The 14,217-nt window shown below is 39.5% G+C and overlaps 1 protein-coding gene across 2 annotated transcripts in view; it reads left to right on the top strand.

Moving 5' to 3' along the window:
* DHX32 (DEAH-box helicase 32 (putative)) overlaps window positions 1-14,217 on the top strand; it is a 71,486-nt gene that overhangs the window by 28,322 nt on the left and 28,947 nt on the right. The window contains exons 3-5 of one of the 2 annotated variants that reach the window (XM_053584213.1): window positions 851-1,044; window positions 7,729-8,101; window positions 13,252-13,497. In XM_053584213.1, coding sequence (XP_053440188.1) covers window positions 851-1,044; window positions 7,729-8,101; window positions 13,252-13,497 — 813 coding nt within the window. The remainder of the gene's footprint in view (window positions 1-850; window positions 1,045-7,728; window positions 8,102-13,251; window positions 13,498-14,217) is intronic. The other variant, XM_053584214.1, reaches the window with a different exon arrangement.

Genomic DNA, 14,217 nt, shown 5'->3' with positions numbered 1-14,217 from the left:
TTAAATACCTCACGTCTATTAAAAATACTCTTGGAATAATTTATTTTTAAAATGCATGTAACAAAGCATAATTTATTAACAGTGCCTTAAGATTATAGCATACAAATGAATTTAGTACTTCCTACTATAACAATTGTTACACAGTTGGACTTGATAAAAATGAGTTGATCCATATTTTAGATAAAAAGATTTTTTTTTTAATAAAATGGCTCAAGAGTAGTCTTGCCTGGAATTGGTTCATTAATTATCTTACTGGATTTATTTTTAAGTGTATTTAGATGATAAATTACGAGCGTGGTTTAGCTTTTATTACCAGAGCAATGTTAAGTAGGCTTATTTGGATATTTGTTATGATCATTTGGATGTAAGTGCAAAAGCTTTCGCTTTGAGTCACTATTTTCTACCTAAATACTATCTATAATTTGCGTTATGTAAAACACAGTAACTGATACCAGAAGCCATATTCTTGATGGGACTTTTTTATAACCAGAAAGAATATAATCTATAAATTTATTAGTCTTTTTAGAAAGACAGTTGTGGTTAAAAATATTTGTTTTGTTTTGCCCTTTATTTTTAAAATCTAAGAATTTAAGAATTTTTATCTGCCTTTTTCAGTCTGGAAGTTGAACTTTCATAGTCCCTGCTAACTCCTGTTTATTCTTAACTTTCTTTACTTGTAACAACTCTGTGCCGACAGATGCATCTTGTTCAGAGTTACCCTAAATAAGATGTAGCACAGCACACTGGTGATTCACTAATGAGAGAAAAACTCATTTATAAGATGAGTTTACCTTACCCCTTTTTTTGTTTTCAGCAGGAGTTGACCCTGTCTCATTTTTCCCTGCTGAAGGTTCCTCAGTGGTGTGCTGAATACTGCCTTTCCGTCCACTATCAACACGGGGGCGTGGTGTGCACACAGGTCCACAAGGAGACTGCGGTCCAGCTTGCCTTGCGGGTAGCAGACGAAATGGACGTTAACATCGGCCATGAAGTTGGCTACGTGATCCCTTTTGAAAACTGCTGTACCAGTGAAACGATCCTGAGGTTGGTTTTAGGGGTTTTATTTGCTCAACCTGCTGTGACTCTGGGTCTGAGTTCTATAGTCCTACAAGAGCATTCTTCTTGCTTTCTACGGGTTGAGCATCTATGCTGTGTAACAAAACTGCTTTGTCACCAGCCTGACACCCCAGTTGTTTTCCAATGCTGGCATCATCAGAGATCCCTGTCTAAACTTCTTCCATGACTCCCATAATCACTAGGTAAAAGTTATGACTTGTTAGTTTGGGCCCCAGAATCTTTAAGCTTGTGCTTTTAAAGCTCTGCTTCATGCTGGGTCTATGTCATTGCCCTTGCGCCGGCCACAGCGACATCTGCAGCTCTCTGGGTGCCTCATGCCTCACACCTCTGTGCCTTTATACCTGCTGTTCTGTGTCTGGAATGCCCAGGTGTCTTCTGGGTGTGGCTGATCCCTCCTAGTCAAGGCTCAGTTCAGTGATCACCTACTCCAGGAAGGCTTCTCTGACAATATAAATGAGAAAACCCTCTGTTGGGCTTCCATAAAACTCAGTAGCAAGGGTGGTACCTGTAGCTCAATGGGTAGGACACCAGCCATATACACCGAGGCTGGAGGGTTCAAACCGGCCCAGGCCAGCTAAAACAATAATAACAACTGCAACTAAAAAATAGCCGGGCGTTGTGGTGGGCACCTGTAGTCCCAGCCACTTGAGAGGCTAAGACAAGAAAATCACTTAAGCCCAAGAGTTTGAGGTTGCTGTGAGCTGTGATGGTACAGCACTCGACCAAGGGTAACATAGTGAGACTCTTTCTCAAAAAAAAAAAAAACTCAGTAGCATCCTCTGTCCTAGCGGTTCAGATCAGTGCTTTTTAAACTGCTTTTCTGCATCTTATGGGTCCCGAAGAGCCTTCTCTTTGGGTACCACAAGTTGTAGTATCTCTTGCATTTAGCTTCTTGGAAGATTTCCTTTGAACAAGGAATTCTAAAAACTAGCTACAAAGAAGGAAAAAGAAATTGGGAAAACCACTGCTCTGGCCAGTGCTTCTTAAGCAGTTTTATATCATAGGCCTCAGAGAGAGTGATACTATTGGTCATACCTTCAGGAAATAGCCAGAGCTGCTTGAAGCCAAAAACGACCATCCCCTGGGCTTCTGCTGGCCAGGTGCCGCCTGACCTTCCAGGGGCCGAGCAGTGAGTACCTCAGGATCAGTGTTTCTCACTATATAACCCATTTGTGTGGCAGACCAATGTGCCCAGGGCACACTGATTGGGAAACTCTGCTTTAGCGAACAGGACAGTGATTTTTTTTTGCATATTTATATCTTTAGTGTCTGTACTTGTCCCATGGGGGATGTTCAGTAAATTGTACAGGAGAAAGAAAGAGTCTTGCCCTGTCCCAGCTAAATTTTTCTGAATTTCCCATTCAGAAAGCCCAGGTGACTCATTTGGTTTGTACTAAGCTGCTTTCCCTCAAGTGTTTATTTTCAGAAATATCAGACATTAGTCCTCAGGCTAGTGCCAAACCCTGGGGAATCTTTAGACCAAGAGCACTCTGACTTGAACTTCTTGAAGATGTATTGCTTTCTGTTATTATAGCAGTGATGTCCCTGAGTCACCAAGTTAGTATAAATTTATCAATTGCTTATTACCTAAATAGTATGTGAGTGTTGCAGAAGAATCATAAAAACCTCCCTGCTTCTTAATAACTCACAAACTAGTTGAAAAGCTCTATAGGACAAGACATACAGGGGTGTACAATTAAGTTCTTGAACTCATTCTAGAAAAAGTGTTACACACCTCATTGCTGAAGTCATGACAGTCACCTTCAAAATATTCCCTTTAGGGGGCGACACCTGTGGCTCAACAGAGTAGGGCACCAGCTCCATGCCAGAGGTGGCAAGATTCAAAACCAGCCCTGGCCAAAAACTGCAAAAAATAATATAATAATAAATAAATAAATAAATAAGAACCTAAAAACAACAACAAAATATTCCCCTTGGGAAACTACGCATTGATGCCGGTGCCTTCAAAGCAATTTTGGAATTCTTTCTGGAATGGTCATCAGAGCTGTCGTCAGATGTTTTGAAGAGTAAACTAGGGGCTGATGTTGGTACCTAGCTTCCCAAGGGAAGTCCTTTGAAGGTGACCGTAGTGATATTCAGCAATGAGGTATGTAGCACTTTTTCTAGGATGAGTTTATGAACTTAATTGTCCAACCTCATATAACCCTGAAAGGATAAAGGATCCCTGAGCTTAGTAGATTTCTTATTTTTTTAAATTTTAATGTAGCCTTTTGAACTGTTGGGGTTTTAATTAAATGGTGGGGCTGACTAGGTTCTAAAGTTAATGTATGTGTTTTTATATCTTTAATACCATCTATACTTTGAAAATCCTTTGGAAAGGACTCTTGGATATAGTAATGTTTAGAATGAAATATTACAACAGTTTTTATCTTAACATTGAATTGAGTTTATATATTTTCTAATTTTTTTGAGAAGGCCACAAAGGTAAATAATTGTAGGGAAATATAATAATGTTATCAGAGTAGGTCAAAGACATGTATTACCTTGAACCATCTATCATGTGTTAGACGCGGCTTTCAGGGAACTGTCCTGTAGTGAAAAACCCCAGCATTCCGTTCTGTCAGCCAAAAAAAGAATTGCCATTTATACTGAAGTGCTTGTACTTTTGCTGTGTGTGCAGCACTCCTTCCTCAGCGTGGACAGTTGCGTCAGGTGTGGTGGGCTGAATAAGACACCTTTGGAGATGGATGGGAATGAGCTGCTGCTTCACCACTGCAGCTTTTGTCTCCTGCTGCTGCTGTGGGGCTGCCATGTTTTGCTTTTACCTCCCTGCTCTACCGTCACTGTTGTCGCTGGGACGTTTGTACCTTCTTTCCCACTACGACATCCCCTCTAAACCAGTGCAGAGTCAGCAAACATTCTGCTGCTTTGTTGTAAATAGGATTGAATTGCAGAAAAGAGGCCCAACCTATTGGACTCTCCCCAGTGATAGAAGAAAGCAGGGCCTTATCTTCTTCCCTCTGAAGAGGAGGCACATGCTGTAAAGTGGGTCTCACCTCATCTCAGTCACCTCCACTCTCTGTGCTTATTCTCCTCATCTGTAAAATGTGGAGGATTAATATACTTCCCCGACGGCTGTAGTGAAGACTCAGTGAGTTAATATGTGTGACTAATGCATAGTGTATGTATCTGGTAGCTATTTTTATAATTAAAATTTTACTTTTAGAATTAGAATTAGAACCAAATTCATTTTCCTAGAGAGGCATGCTAGCCAAAATTTTGAATAATCTTAGCTTGAATAGCTATTTAAATCAGAAGATTTAAGGGACATTGATGATAGAAGGTGATGTTCTATGTTTGATAGTATCTTTTCCATTTTCTTTGTAACTCCCTAATATCTAATATAGCAGACACATAACAGGCTGTTAGTAAGCCTGTCTTTCTTTATGCCTACTGTCATTTTTAAAAAATATTCTATATAGTAACTTACTTCTTTAAGTTTTTTTCTTGGCCTTTTTGAACCCGTGGATACCTGAATATTATACACCTGAAATAGCCTTTCTTCACTACATATCAAGATATCTTGAAATGACTCAGAGATATAGAGAACTAAACTGAAAAAGTGTATTTTCAAATTTTCATTAAGGTCAAACTCAATATATGTAATTTTAGAAAATATTAAAATTAATAAAACATGAAGATAGTATATATTCTTAGCTTTTCAATATTTAGTCTTAGGAGTTTAAAACATAAGCTGCATTTCCTAAAACCTTGGCATTGTATATATATTTTTTTACATAGTTGTCGGTAACAGCACTTTTTAAAGCACTGTATACACACAACATCTCATTAACACAAAGGTAAGAAATACATCTTTGTATCATGTAGAAAAAAATATAGGTTTGTATGGTAAGTTTTAGAAATAAGCCTTCATGATTCCCTTAGAGTTATATAATCACCCCCGGAAGGTCAGGACTTGCTGCTGCCCGGCCATCTTCTCTCTTTTTAATTAAATCGGGATAGATTTACATAACACATACACCTCCTCCACCTGTGGGGAGCTTCCTGCCTGATTGGTGCTCAGATAAGTTTTGCTGACAAGAGAACAGAGATTTAATTTCTAACATTAAAGAAGTAGCATAGATTAAGATAATTTGCTCTGAGAGACAATAGTAATTAATATCCTTATAACATACTAATTAACCTCAGCAAGCAGGGATCTGAAGGCTGGATTTCAATGCATCTGTTTACATCTTGCACCAAGTGTAATAATGTAGCATTCAAGATATTTTTTAAGTTGAGAGAAGGAATGATGAACAATTTATCACTGCTCATTTGGTAAAAAACAGGATGAGAACATGTGTGAAAAGAAAGGCATAGAGCAAACACTTCAGTCTCTCAAAGGTGAAGAGAGGAAGAACATGGACCATATCACCAAAACCACGGAGGCCAAGGAAGCAATCTTTATAATTCGACAGTGACATCAGACAGCAGGTTTAATTCTTAACTCTGGCTTTCTAATCTTGGGCATGGTACTTAATTTTTCTGAATTTCAGTTTTTTCATTTATAAGTGAGTAATAGTAATAGGATAGTAATGTCTACCTTGAATAGTTATTCTGAAGGTTAAATGAGAGAATGTAAGCACAGCACAATGTCTGGTCCACACTAGGAGCTTAATAAAAGTTTGTTTCCTTCCTTTAATTGAGGACTGTTGAAGGGGTTAATTCAGGAACCAAGACAACCCCTAGGTTCAATAATTTGCTAGGATTTGTAGGGTTCAACATGTAGTTTATATACAACTAGGATTTATCGCAGTGAAAGGATACAAATCAAAATCAGAAAAGGGAAATGGTAGATGGGAAGTTCAGAGGAAACCAGGCGGAAGTTCTCAGGAGTCCTTGTGCAGTGGATTTGCACAGGGTGCACTTAATTCCCTAGTGAGTTGTGATAACATATAAAATGCCGTGCTGCCAGGGAAACTCGCCAGACACTCAGTGCCCAGGACCCTCCGGTGAGTACATTCCAGAATTCCAGACTCACAGAAAGAAAATGTGTTCAACATAAACCATGTTGCTTATACAAAGAGTTCAGCCACAATGAGCCACTCTTTATTAGTTCTGGGCATGGTGAGAACCCTCCCTAAATCTAAGTTCTTCCCAAATGCCATCCAAGGGCCAACCTGCAAAGCAGGTCTTCCTAAGCACAGCTGTCTCAGAACTGCCATGGACACATGTAAATAAAAGTAAACACCTTACGTGGATAGAAAGTACACTGGATTGGTTTCTTCAAGCAATAATATAGCTAAATATGTAGATAATGTCAAAAAGATAGTTACATGAAACTGAATGACTAAAAACTAGTTGGGTTTTTAGAAAAAATATGATCCCAAGAACTACTGAAAGATTCTTTCAAAATTATTAATGACCCCTTCTAGCTAATTTGCTTGCTGCCCTAAATTGGTGGTCACTTTCTAGGTACTTTTGTTTTGCAGAAGCTAACATCTTAGTGGTATCATCTCCATGGTGCGCTTCCAGGAGGAGCAGCCCTAGCGGTGGGCTGGCCGGCTGTAAGCCTGAGCCAGGAGCCACTCTTGTATGCTTTCCTTGAAAAGTTACGCTGAAATTCAAAAATTCTTTCATTGATGAAAGGGAGAGGAAAAATGCTTACCTAACAAAGGTGCTTTATGATACTACTTTTTTGTTTATATAGCTCAGAGCAAATGTTAAATGCAGCTCGTTAATATTTGTAATATTTAGGCAGAAGACTTTAACCTAGGGTTCAGTGATGGTCTCTAGGGGTCCACAAACACACACAAACTGGGTATAAATTTTGTGTATTTTTCTGTGTTTTATACTTGTAGATTTTATCTTTTTTTTTTTTTAATTTTAGGTTATTGTGAGGGTACAAACGACCAGGTCATAATTTCTGAATTTGTTAGGTAGAGTCCCTCTTGGAGTTGTGTCCATTTGTTAGGTAGAGTCCCTCTTGGAGTTGTGTCCCACACCCACAAGGTGTGCCACCCACCCCTGCCTGGTGCCTTTTAAGTGGGAGCACACCACTCCCTCCTTCTTTCCCCCTCCCCTCAACTTGAGTAGAATTAAGATTTCTCCTATGTGAGTGTGTGTTAGATCAACTACTGGCTTCGTAACAAAATTGAGTACATTGGATACTTGCTTTTCCATTCCTGTGATATTTTACTACAAAGAATGTGTTTCAGCTCCATTCAGGTTAATTCAAAAGGTGTAAAGTCACCACCTTTTCTTACACCTGAATAGTATTCCATGGTATACATGTACCACAGCTTGTTAATTCATTCTGGAGTTGATGGGCATTTAGGTCATTTCCATGTCCTGGCAATTGTAAATTGAAATGTAGTAAACATTCTAGTGCAAATGTCCTTTTGATAAAATTATTTTTTTTTCTTCTGGGTAGATGCCTAGTAGTGGGATTGTGGGGTCAAATGGGAGGTCTAATTTGAGTTTTTTTGAGGATTCTCCGTACTTTTTCCAAAGAGGCTGTGTTAGTTTGCAGTCCCAAGATTTTATCATTTTAAAGGAATTTTGGCCCCAGTAAAAATTTAGAATCACTGTTTTATAGAAAAAGATATAGAAAAGGCATTTTTTATTGTTGGGAAGTTCTTTGCATGGCTTTTCATAGAATATTCTAACTTTAATGTTTCTTCTTTATAGGTATTGTACTGATGATATGTTGCAAAGAGAAATGATGTCCAATCCTTTTCTGGGTAGCTATGGGGTCATCATCTTAGATGATATTCATGAAAGAAGCATTGCAACTGATGTGTTACTTGGACTCCTTAAAGATGTTTTACTAGCAAGACCAGAACTGAAGCTTATAATTAACTCCTCACCTCATCTGATCAGCAAACTCAGTTCTTATTATGGAACCGTGCCTCTCATAGAAGTGAAAAATAAATACCCTGTGGAGGTTGTGTACCTTAGTGGGGCTCAAAAGGATCCTTTTGAGTCTATTTTACGCCTTATCTTTGAAATTCACCACTCGGGTGAGAAGGGTGACATTGTAGTCTTTCTGGCCTGTGAACAAGTAAGTAAAATTCTAAACTAACAGAGTAATAAGGTATTTCACTGGGGAAGCTAATAACTAACATACAGGTTTTAGTTTGCTAATTAACTGTTTAAATATTTGGTTCCATCCCACCTCATTAAATAAAAGCTGTGCCAAAAGGAGAACAGGGAAGGTTCCTCAAATCACACACTGTTCTGAAAACAAAGCAAGAGTGAGGCGTCCTGAGGAGATTCCACAGGTGATCTCCAGAGCCAGCTTCCTTCTGCCAGCCTCAGGCAGACAGTGGCCGCCCTGCAGAACTGGTTCTACCCACGCTCGCTGTGACGTGGTGGACATAGGCCACCTCCCTCATGACCAGGAGCATCTGTTGGTGAGCAAGAATAGAACCTAAGCACTTAGCACAGGGTTCAGTAACAAAAATGTCCCACAAATGTTTCTGCAATAGTCAGTGGGGCATGAACAGAAAATACAGTTTGCAGCACACCCCCAAGGCCAACTCCCTAAACTATGGCTCCTTTTCTTAAAAGACAATGAGAAAAAATTTAACTCAGATTCCTTAAAAGTATTGCTTCAAAAGAATCAATGGAAATGTACATGAGCCTCATTTCCATTGTCGTATGGCTTTCAGACAGCCAAAGTGCCATTTGGGGTTGCCGGGTTTTTTTTCATTGCAGCCACACTAGCCCTATTTCTTTTTTCACTACTCTGTTGACCGAATCTAAAAGCCTCCAGCGGGCGGCACCTGTGGCTCAGTCGGTAAGGTGCCGGCCCCATATACCGAGGGTGGCGGGTTCAAACCTGGCCCCGGCCGAACTGCAACAAAAAAATAGCCGGGTGTTGTGGCGGGCGCCTGTAGTCCCAGCTACTTGGGAGGCTGAGGCAGGAGAATCGCTTAAGCCCAGGAGTTGGAGGTTGCTGTGAGCTGTGTGAGGCCACGGCACTCTACTGAGGGCCATAAAGTGAAACTCTGTCTCTACAAAAAAAAAAAAAAAAAGCCTCCAGCATCTCCAGAATTAGACTTTTCTTTTTGGATTAGTTGCTTGGCCTTTTTTCCCTTCCCATCTCTCCACTCAAAAAGTAAAATCACTGGTATTTAGGCCATGACCCAAATATATAGTGGTTCTATGTATTAAACAGAAAGGGAAAAAGAAATTGTTTGATGTAGGCTGAGCCATCAGCTGAACCAAGACAAGGATCTCAGATTTTTATCAGAGCCGCTTCGTAAGTATCTACCTGCTTTTAGAGATGCTTTCAGAAGTATTCTGCTTTATATTCAAAGTATAAAGGATCATGATACCCCTAGCTTTGGGAACTTTAGACAGTGTTTTTACAACTGAAATTCTATCAATTTCTAAATTACTTAAGGTAATTTAAGATCTGAAATATATAACCACAGCCTATTATCATTTTTTATGTAGCTGTGGTACATTCTCTTGAATAGTAAATGTTCTACCCATTACAGTGGTTATTGTATTATTGTCCCCTGATACTTCTTGAGTCAAGATATACAAGAAAGTCCTCAGGAAAGTAATAAAATAATCAAGGAGACAGAAGATTTAAGAAAACAATTATAGATTCTCAGTATAATTGAGACAAACCTAAGGAAAGGGAGAATGGCAAGATTAGAAATCTAAAATATTTGAAAGTCAGAATTGCTGGATGAAAAACAAGACCTATTCCTCTGGGTGGGGGTGGGGGGAATAAGTAGTAATCTTTCAAGTCAGAGTAAGCAAACATTCCAGAATGGATTTAACAGAAATGGGGTGGGGTGGTCTTGGAGTGTTTATTCTTATAAGTTTAATATAAACTATAATTAATGGTATAGTGACTTTTGAACTATCAGACTTTAGAAGATGCAGTTGTGTTGAGGTCCATCGTAGACACAAGCCTTGCAGGACTTAGAAAGGTGTATAATCTCCCTGGAGTCAGGCTGGAAACAGTGCCTAGTAAGAAGCCATTAGTCTTGCAGAGTCTTAAAATCTTAAAAGTGATGGTGCCAGGAAAGCTCCGGGGTAGGAATGGTAGGTGCTGCCAGTGCTGCTGCTGTGACCCAGGCCCCATTGCCCTCTCTCCGGAAGCTCGTCCTTGTTCGGGGCCCCAGCAGCAGATCTGGCCATGGAGGTGGGGAGCCAGCCACCCCCTGGCATTGTGCTAACTTGAGCAGACCTTAGCTGGGAGTCAGTTTTTTTCTCTCAATTCAGCCCCAGATTCCACAGGTGTTATCTGGTTTGCCTTTTACCCTACTCCCCACTCCCCGTCTACAGTCTAACGAGATGCACACCGCTTGTTCAGTGCATAGTACATGGGTGCCCTTTCCGTTTTTAGTTTTTATCAGGATCCATTGTTAAGATAGTCCTCTTTTACGGTTTTGGAATTTGTGTCTTGGAGAGATTTATCTTGTTCTGAAATCCATGCTAACATCTATTGATCATTTTTCCCCATGCTATTTGAAGCTTCTTTGATTTCTATATGAAACTTTAAAACCTACCGTAGAACTTCAATATGACATGGAAACAAACCCAAGCAGTCTGATAGAGCTGCACTAATTGTCACTTGGTAAGAGACACACTGCTGAATGACAGAAGTGCTCTCAAACATTCGGGTCTTGGTGAACTCACAGTGGCATTCACTTTGGGCGTCTCACATGTCCCGTAACCACTTGCTTAGCAGCACCTGCTATGACTTAGTGCCTGTAATTCACAGGGACCCTCCCCCACCCATCCTAACTGAGACTTAGAGCCCTGAGTGTTTACAGTGTGTCCTTCCTTATCACTTAGGCATCTTTTAACCTGAAAACAAAAAACGAAATAAATTGAGATTTATAATAATATCTTATAAAAGACATTATTTCAAAAAATGAAATAGAGATTTATGATAATACCTTGCCAAATTTTTGTGCAATAATAAACTATTACAAAGACAATGTCATGAGGTTGGAGGTTTTCCTGGGAAATGTTCTGTGTAGGAGGGGTCTTCTTTCAGCTGGCTGCTGGCTGTCTTCCTTCAGTGGGGGCTGCTGTTTTCCACAGTTGGGTAGGTGGTCAGAGGAGGGCCCTATTTATGGAATCGAACTGTGTAAATTGAATGAGAATCAAGGAAATGAACAAAACATGAAACACCAGATGCATGGTTTAAGTTTTTTTCCTCCAAATTCTGAAGATTATCGCCACAAAGCCCTTTATCAGGTGTGCTTTTTTTTCCTTCAGAAGCTTTTCTTAATTTTTTTCTTTCCCTGGCCCCCGATTTGGAACAAAATTCAGCATGAGAATCAACCTACAAGGCAGAATAGCTCAATTGGGACAGTGTTAGACTGAAAACAAATCCACCAACAATTAAAAGTTTCAGCAATTAGAAGAAAATAAATTACTTTTCAAAAGTATTCTAAGAGAGTAAGAGTAAATATTTCAGTGCAATTTGAAAGTTCAATAGGAAACTGCTCTTGAGTGGGCTACTGCAACCAACTCTCCTTTCCCAGGGTTGTGTGTTAAGGGACACCTGTGAGAAGCCCCCAAGCTGGAGTCATGTGGGAAGAGAGTGCGGCAGCCGGGCTCAGGAGAGCACAGCTCAAGTTCTCGTGCTTTTCCTTTTAATGTCTAAGTTATCCTCACATGATATGTGAGGTAAAATGAGATGTTCAAAATTATAAAAAGATAGGAACAGTTTTGTTCTGATTATGCCAGTTGGCAAATTTTCATTCATTATGACCAGCAGTTAATGCTGTTTGGTAAAACATCTGCCCCAAGTAAACCGACTATGTGCAGAAAAGGGAAATGTGAGCAAAGGAACGTATGTACCTGCGTGCGGCTGCTGCTATGGAACCTGGTGGGCATGTTCCACGGAGCCTCCCCACAGAGTAGGAAGCACTTGGAAACAGCCCACCTGGTTCTGAGACCTGGGATGCCTTTCTCTTTTTCCAGGCAAATCCGTTCTGCAAAACCCTTGACTTAATTCAATCCCCTTGTACAAATGGTACTGAAAGGATGGAGACAGGAGCCAGGGCCATGAAAGATGGAATTGAGTCTTAAAAACTATGATGATCAGGGGAAGTCACCTGTTTTTATTTAGATTTTTTTTTTTTTTTTGTAGAGACAGAGTCTCACTTTATGGCCCTCGGTAGAGTGCCGTGGCCTCACACAGCTCACAGTAACCTCCAACTCATGGGCTTAAGCGATTCTCTTGCCTCAGCCTCCCAAGCAGCTGGGATTACAGGCGCCCGCCACAACGCCTGGCTATTTTCTGGTTTTTTTTTTTTTGCATTTTGGCCGGGGCCGGGTTTGAACCCGCCACCCTCGGTATATGGGGCCGGCACCTTACAGACTGAGCCACAGGCGCCTAATGGATCTAATAAAATTAAGTGGGGCTCCTTCCATTTAAATAAAAATAAAAAGGGCAAATATTACATTAATTGACATTTATGTGACGTTGTGAAAAACTTTTCTAGTTGAGAAATAGAAAAATACTATCTAAAATGCCTTACCTTTTGAGTGTTTTGTACCAATTACTCATATTTAGTTTTATGGAAAATAATTTGTTTTTCCCTAATATCTTTGGTAGTAAGACATTTTAAAAGATTATTTCTAAATGCCCAAATCATGCAAAAATTTAAATAGCAGTAACTATTTCCTGCCTACTTTATAGCATTTTTGCTACTTGAAAGTGCTAAAGGGCCAAAATAATTTTTAGAATGACCCAGGTGGAGATCCTGATTATCCGGTGTATATGTGCCTGTACTTTTATAGGAAATCTAATGATGCATAATCCTCTGTTCTGCCACCATTAAACTGCAGTGATGGATCGTCATTAATCTGAGAATAACTTTTGTTTACCTGTCTCCACTAATGGATATGAGAAATTGTATCAAACTAGAAAAATAGCAGGATAAATGCGTAAAGGCAAAGATAGTACATTTCACAGGAAGAAAACCATTTTGTGCTAAAAGCAGTGAAATTGTTTATAAATTATATTTAACTTTCCCAAAGAAAATTTTCTCATTTAGTTACATCTTTCCTTATTTAAAGCTGCGCTCAGGCAACACCACAGGCATTTCTTCCCCTGGATACATTAGATACTGTCACCTAAAATTTTATTTAATTTAGACATTTTTTAAAAGTAGTGAAGTTGTTTGTGTTGCACTTTATTCTCACAGATGATGTTGTTTTTTACTTAAGGATATTGAAAAAGCTTACGAAAGTGTCTACCAAGAAGGATCTAACTTAAATCCAGATCTTGGAGAACTGGTGGTTGTTCCTTTGTATCCAAAAGAGAAATGTACATTGTTCAAGCCAATTGATGAGACAGAAAAAAGATGCCAAGTTTATCAAAGAAGAGTGGCATTAACTACCAGCTCTGGAGAGTCTTTGATCTGGAGCAACTCAGTCAAGTTTGTTATTGATGTGGGCGTAGAAAGAAGAAAGGTAATTGTTACTGAGTAGATTAATAGACTGCTGATAATCGTCAACCCAGTTTCTTAGGTTCCTACCATTTTACCGACTAGAAAGTGAGGATCAACCATATGATCTGGGGATTCTTTGAATTTGGTCATGTATGCAAAGAAGAATTACTGCAGCCTGTAACAGAAGCGTTAGTGGGTTACTCATCATTAGCATGTTGGGAGTCTAGAAATGAATTAAATTGATTGCAGTGCCAAAGTAGAAAGTTTTGAGGAAAGACTCAACAACTAAAGTTTGTTTAAAGGTGGTGATTCTCTTTGGTGGTATTTTTTTCTTTAGCCTAAGGTACTAGCAAAACCATTTGACTCCTAATCTCTTCTTATGTACATCTATTGGATATTATATTATTTTCTGTAGTTCCTTTATCAAAGTAATAGCATTTACCCCAAGGGATTTACCATAATAGAAATTGGCTTCATATACATTGACCTTAATTTTAGCAGATTTTCGCTTCTAATTGACATATAACTTTCACCGTGAATTTTTTTTTTCTTTTTTTTTGAGACAGAGTCTCAGTATGTCGCCCTCGGTAGAGTGCCGTAGTGTCACAGCTCACAGCAACCTCAAACTCTTGGGCTTAAGTGATTCTCTTGCCTCAGCCTCCCAAGTAGCTGGGACTACAGGCACCTGCCACAACGCCCGGCTATTTTGTTATTGTAGTTGTCATTGTTGTGTGGCAGGCCC

The sequence above is a fragment of the Nycticebus coucang genome, chromosome 3 (genome assembly GCF_027406575.1).
Source record: "Nycticebus coucang isolate mNycCou1 chromosome 3, mNycCou1.pri, whole genome shotgun sequence".
NCBI classification, from domain to species: domain Eukaryota; kingdom Metazoa; phylum Chordata; class Mammalia; order Primates; family Lorisidae; genus Nycticebus; species Nycticebus coucang.
The sequence above is the reverse complement of the archived record's forward strand: the minus strand, read 5'-3'. Positions and strand labels throughout refer to the sequence as shown.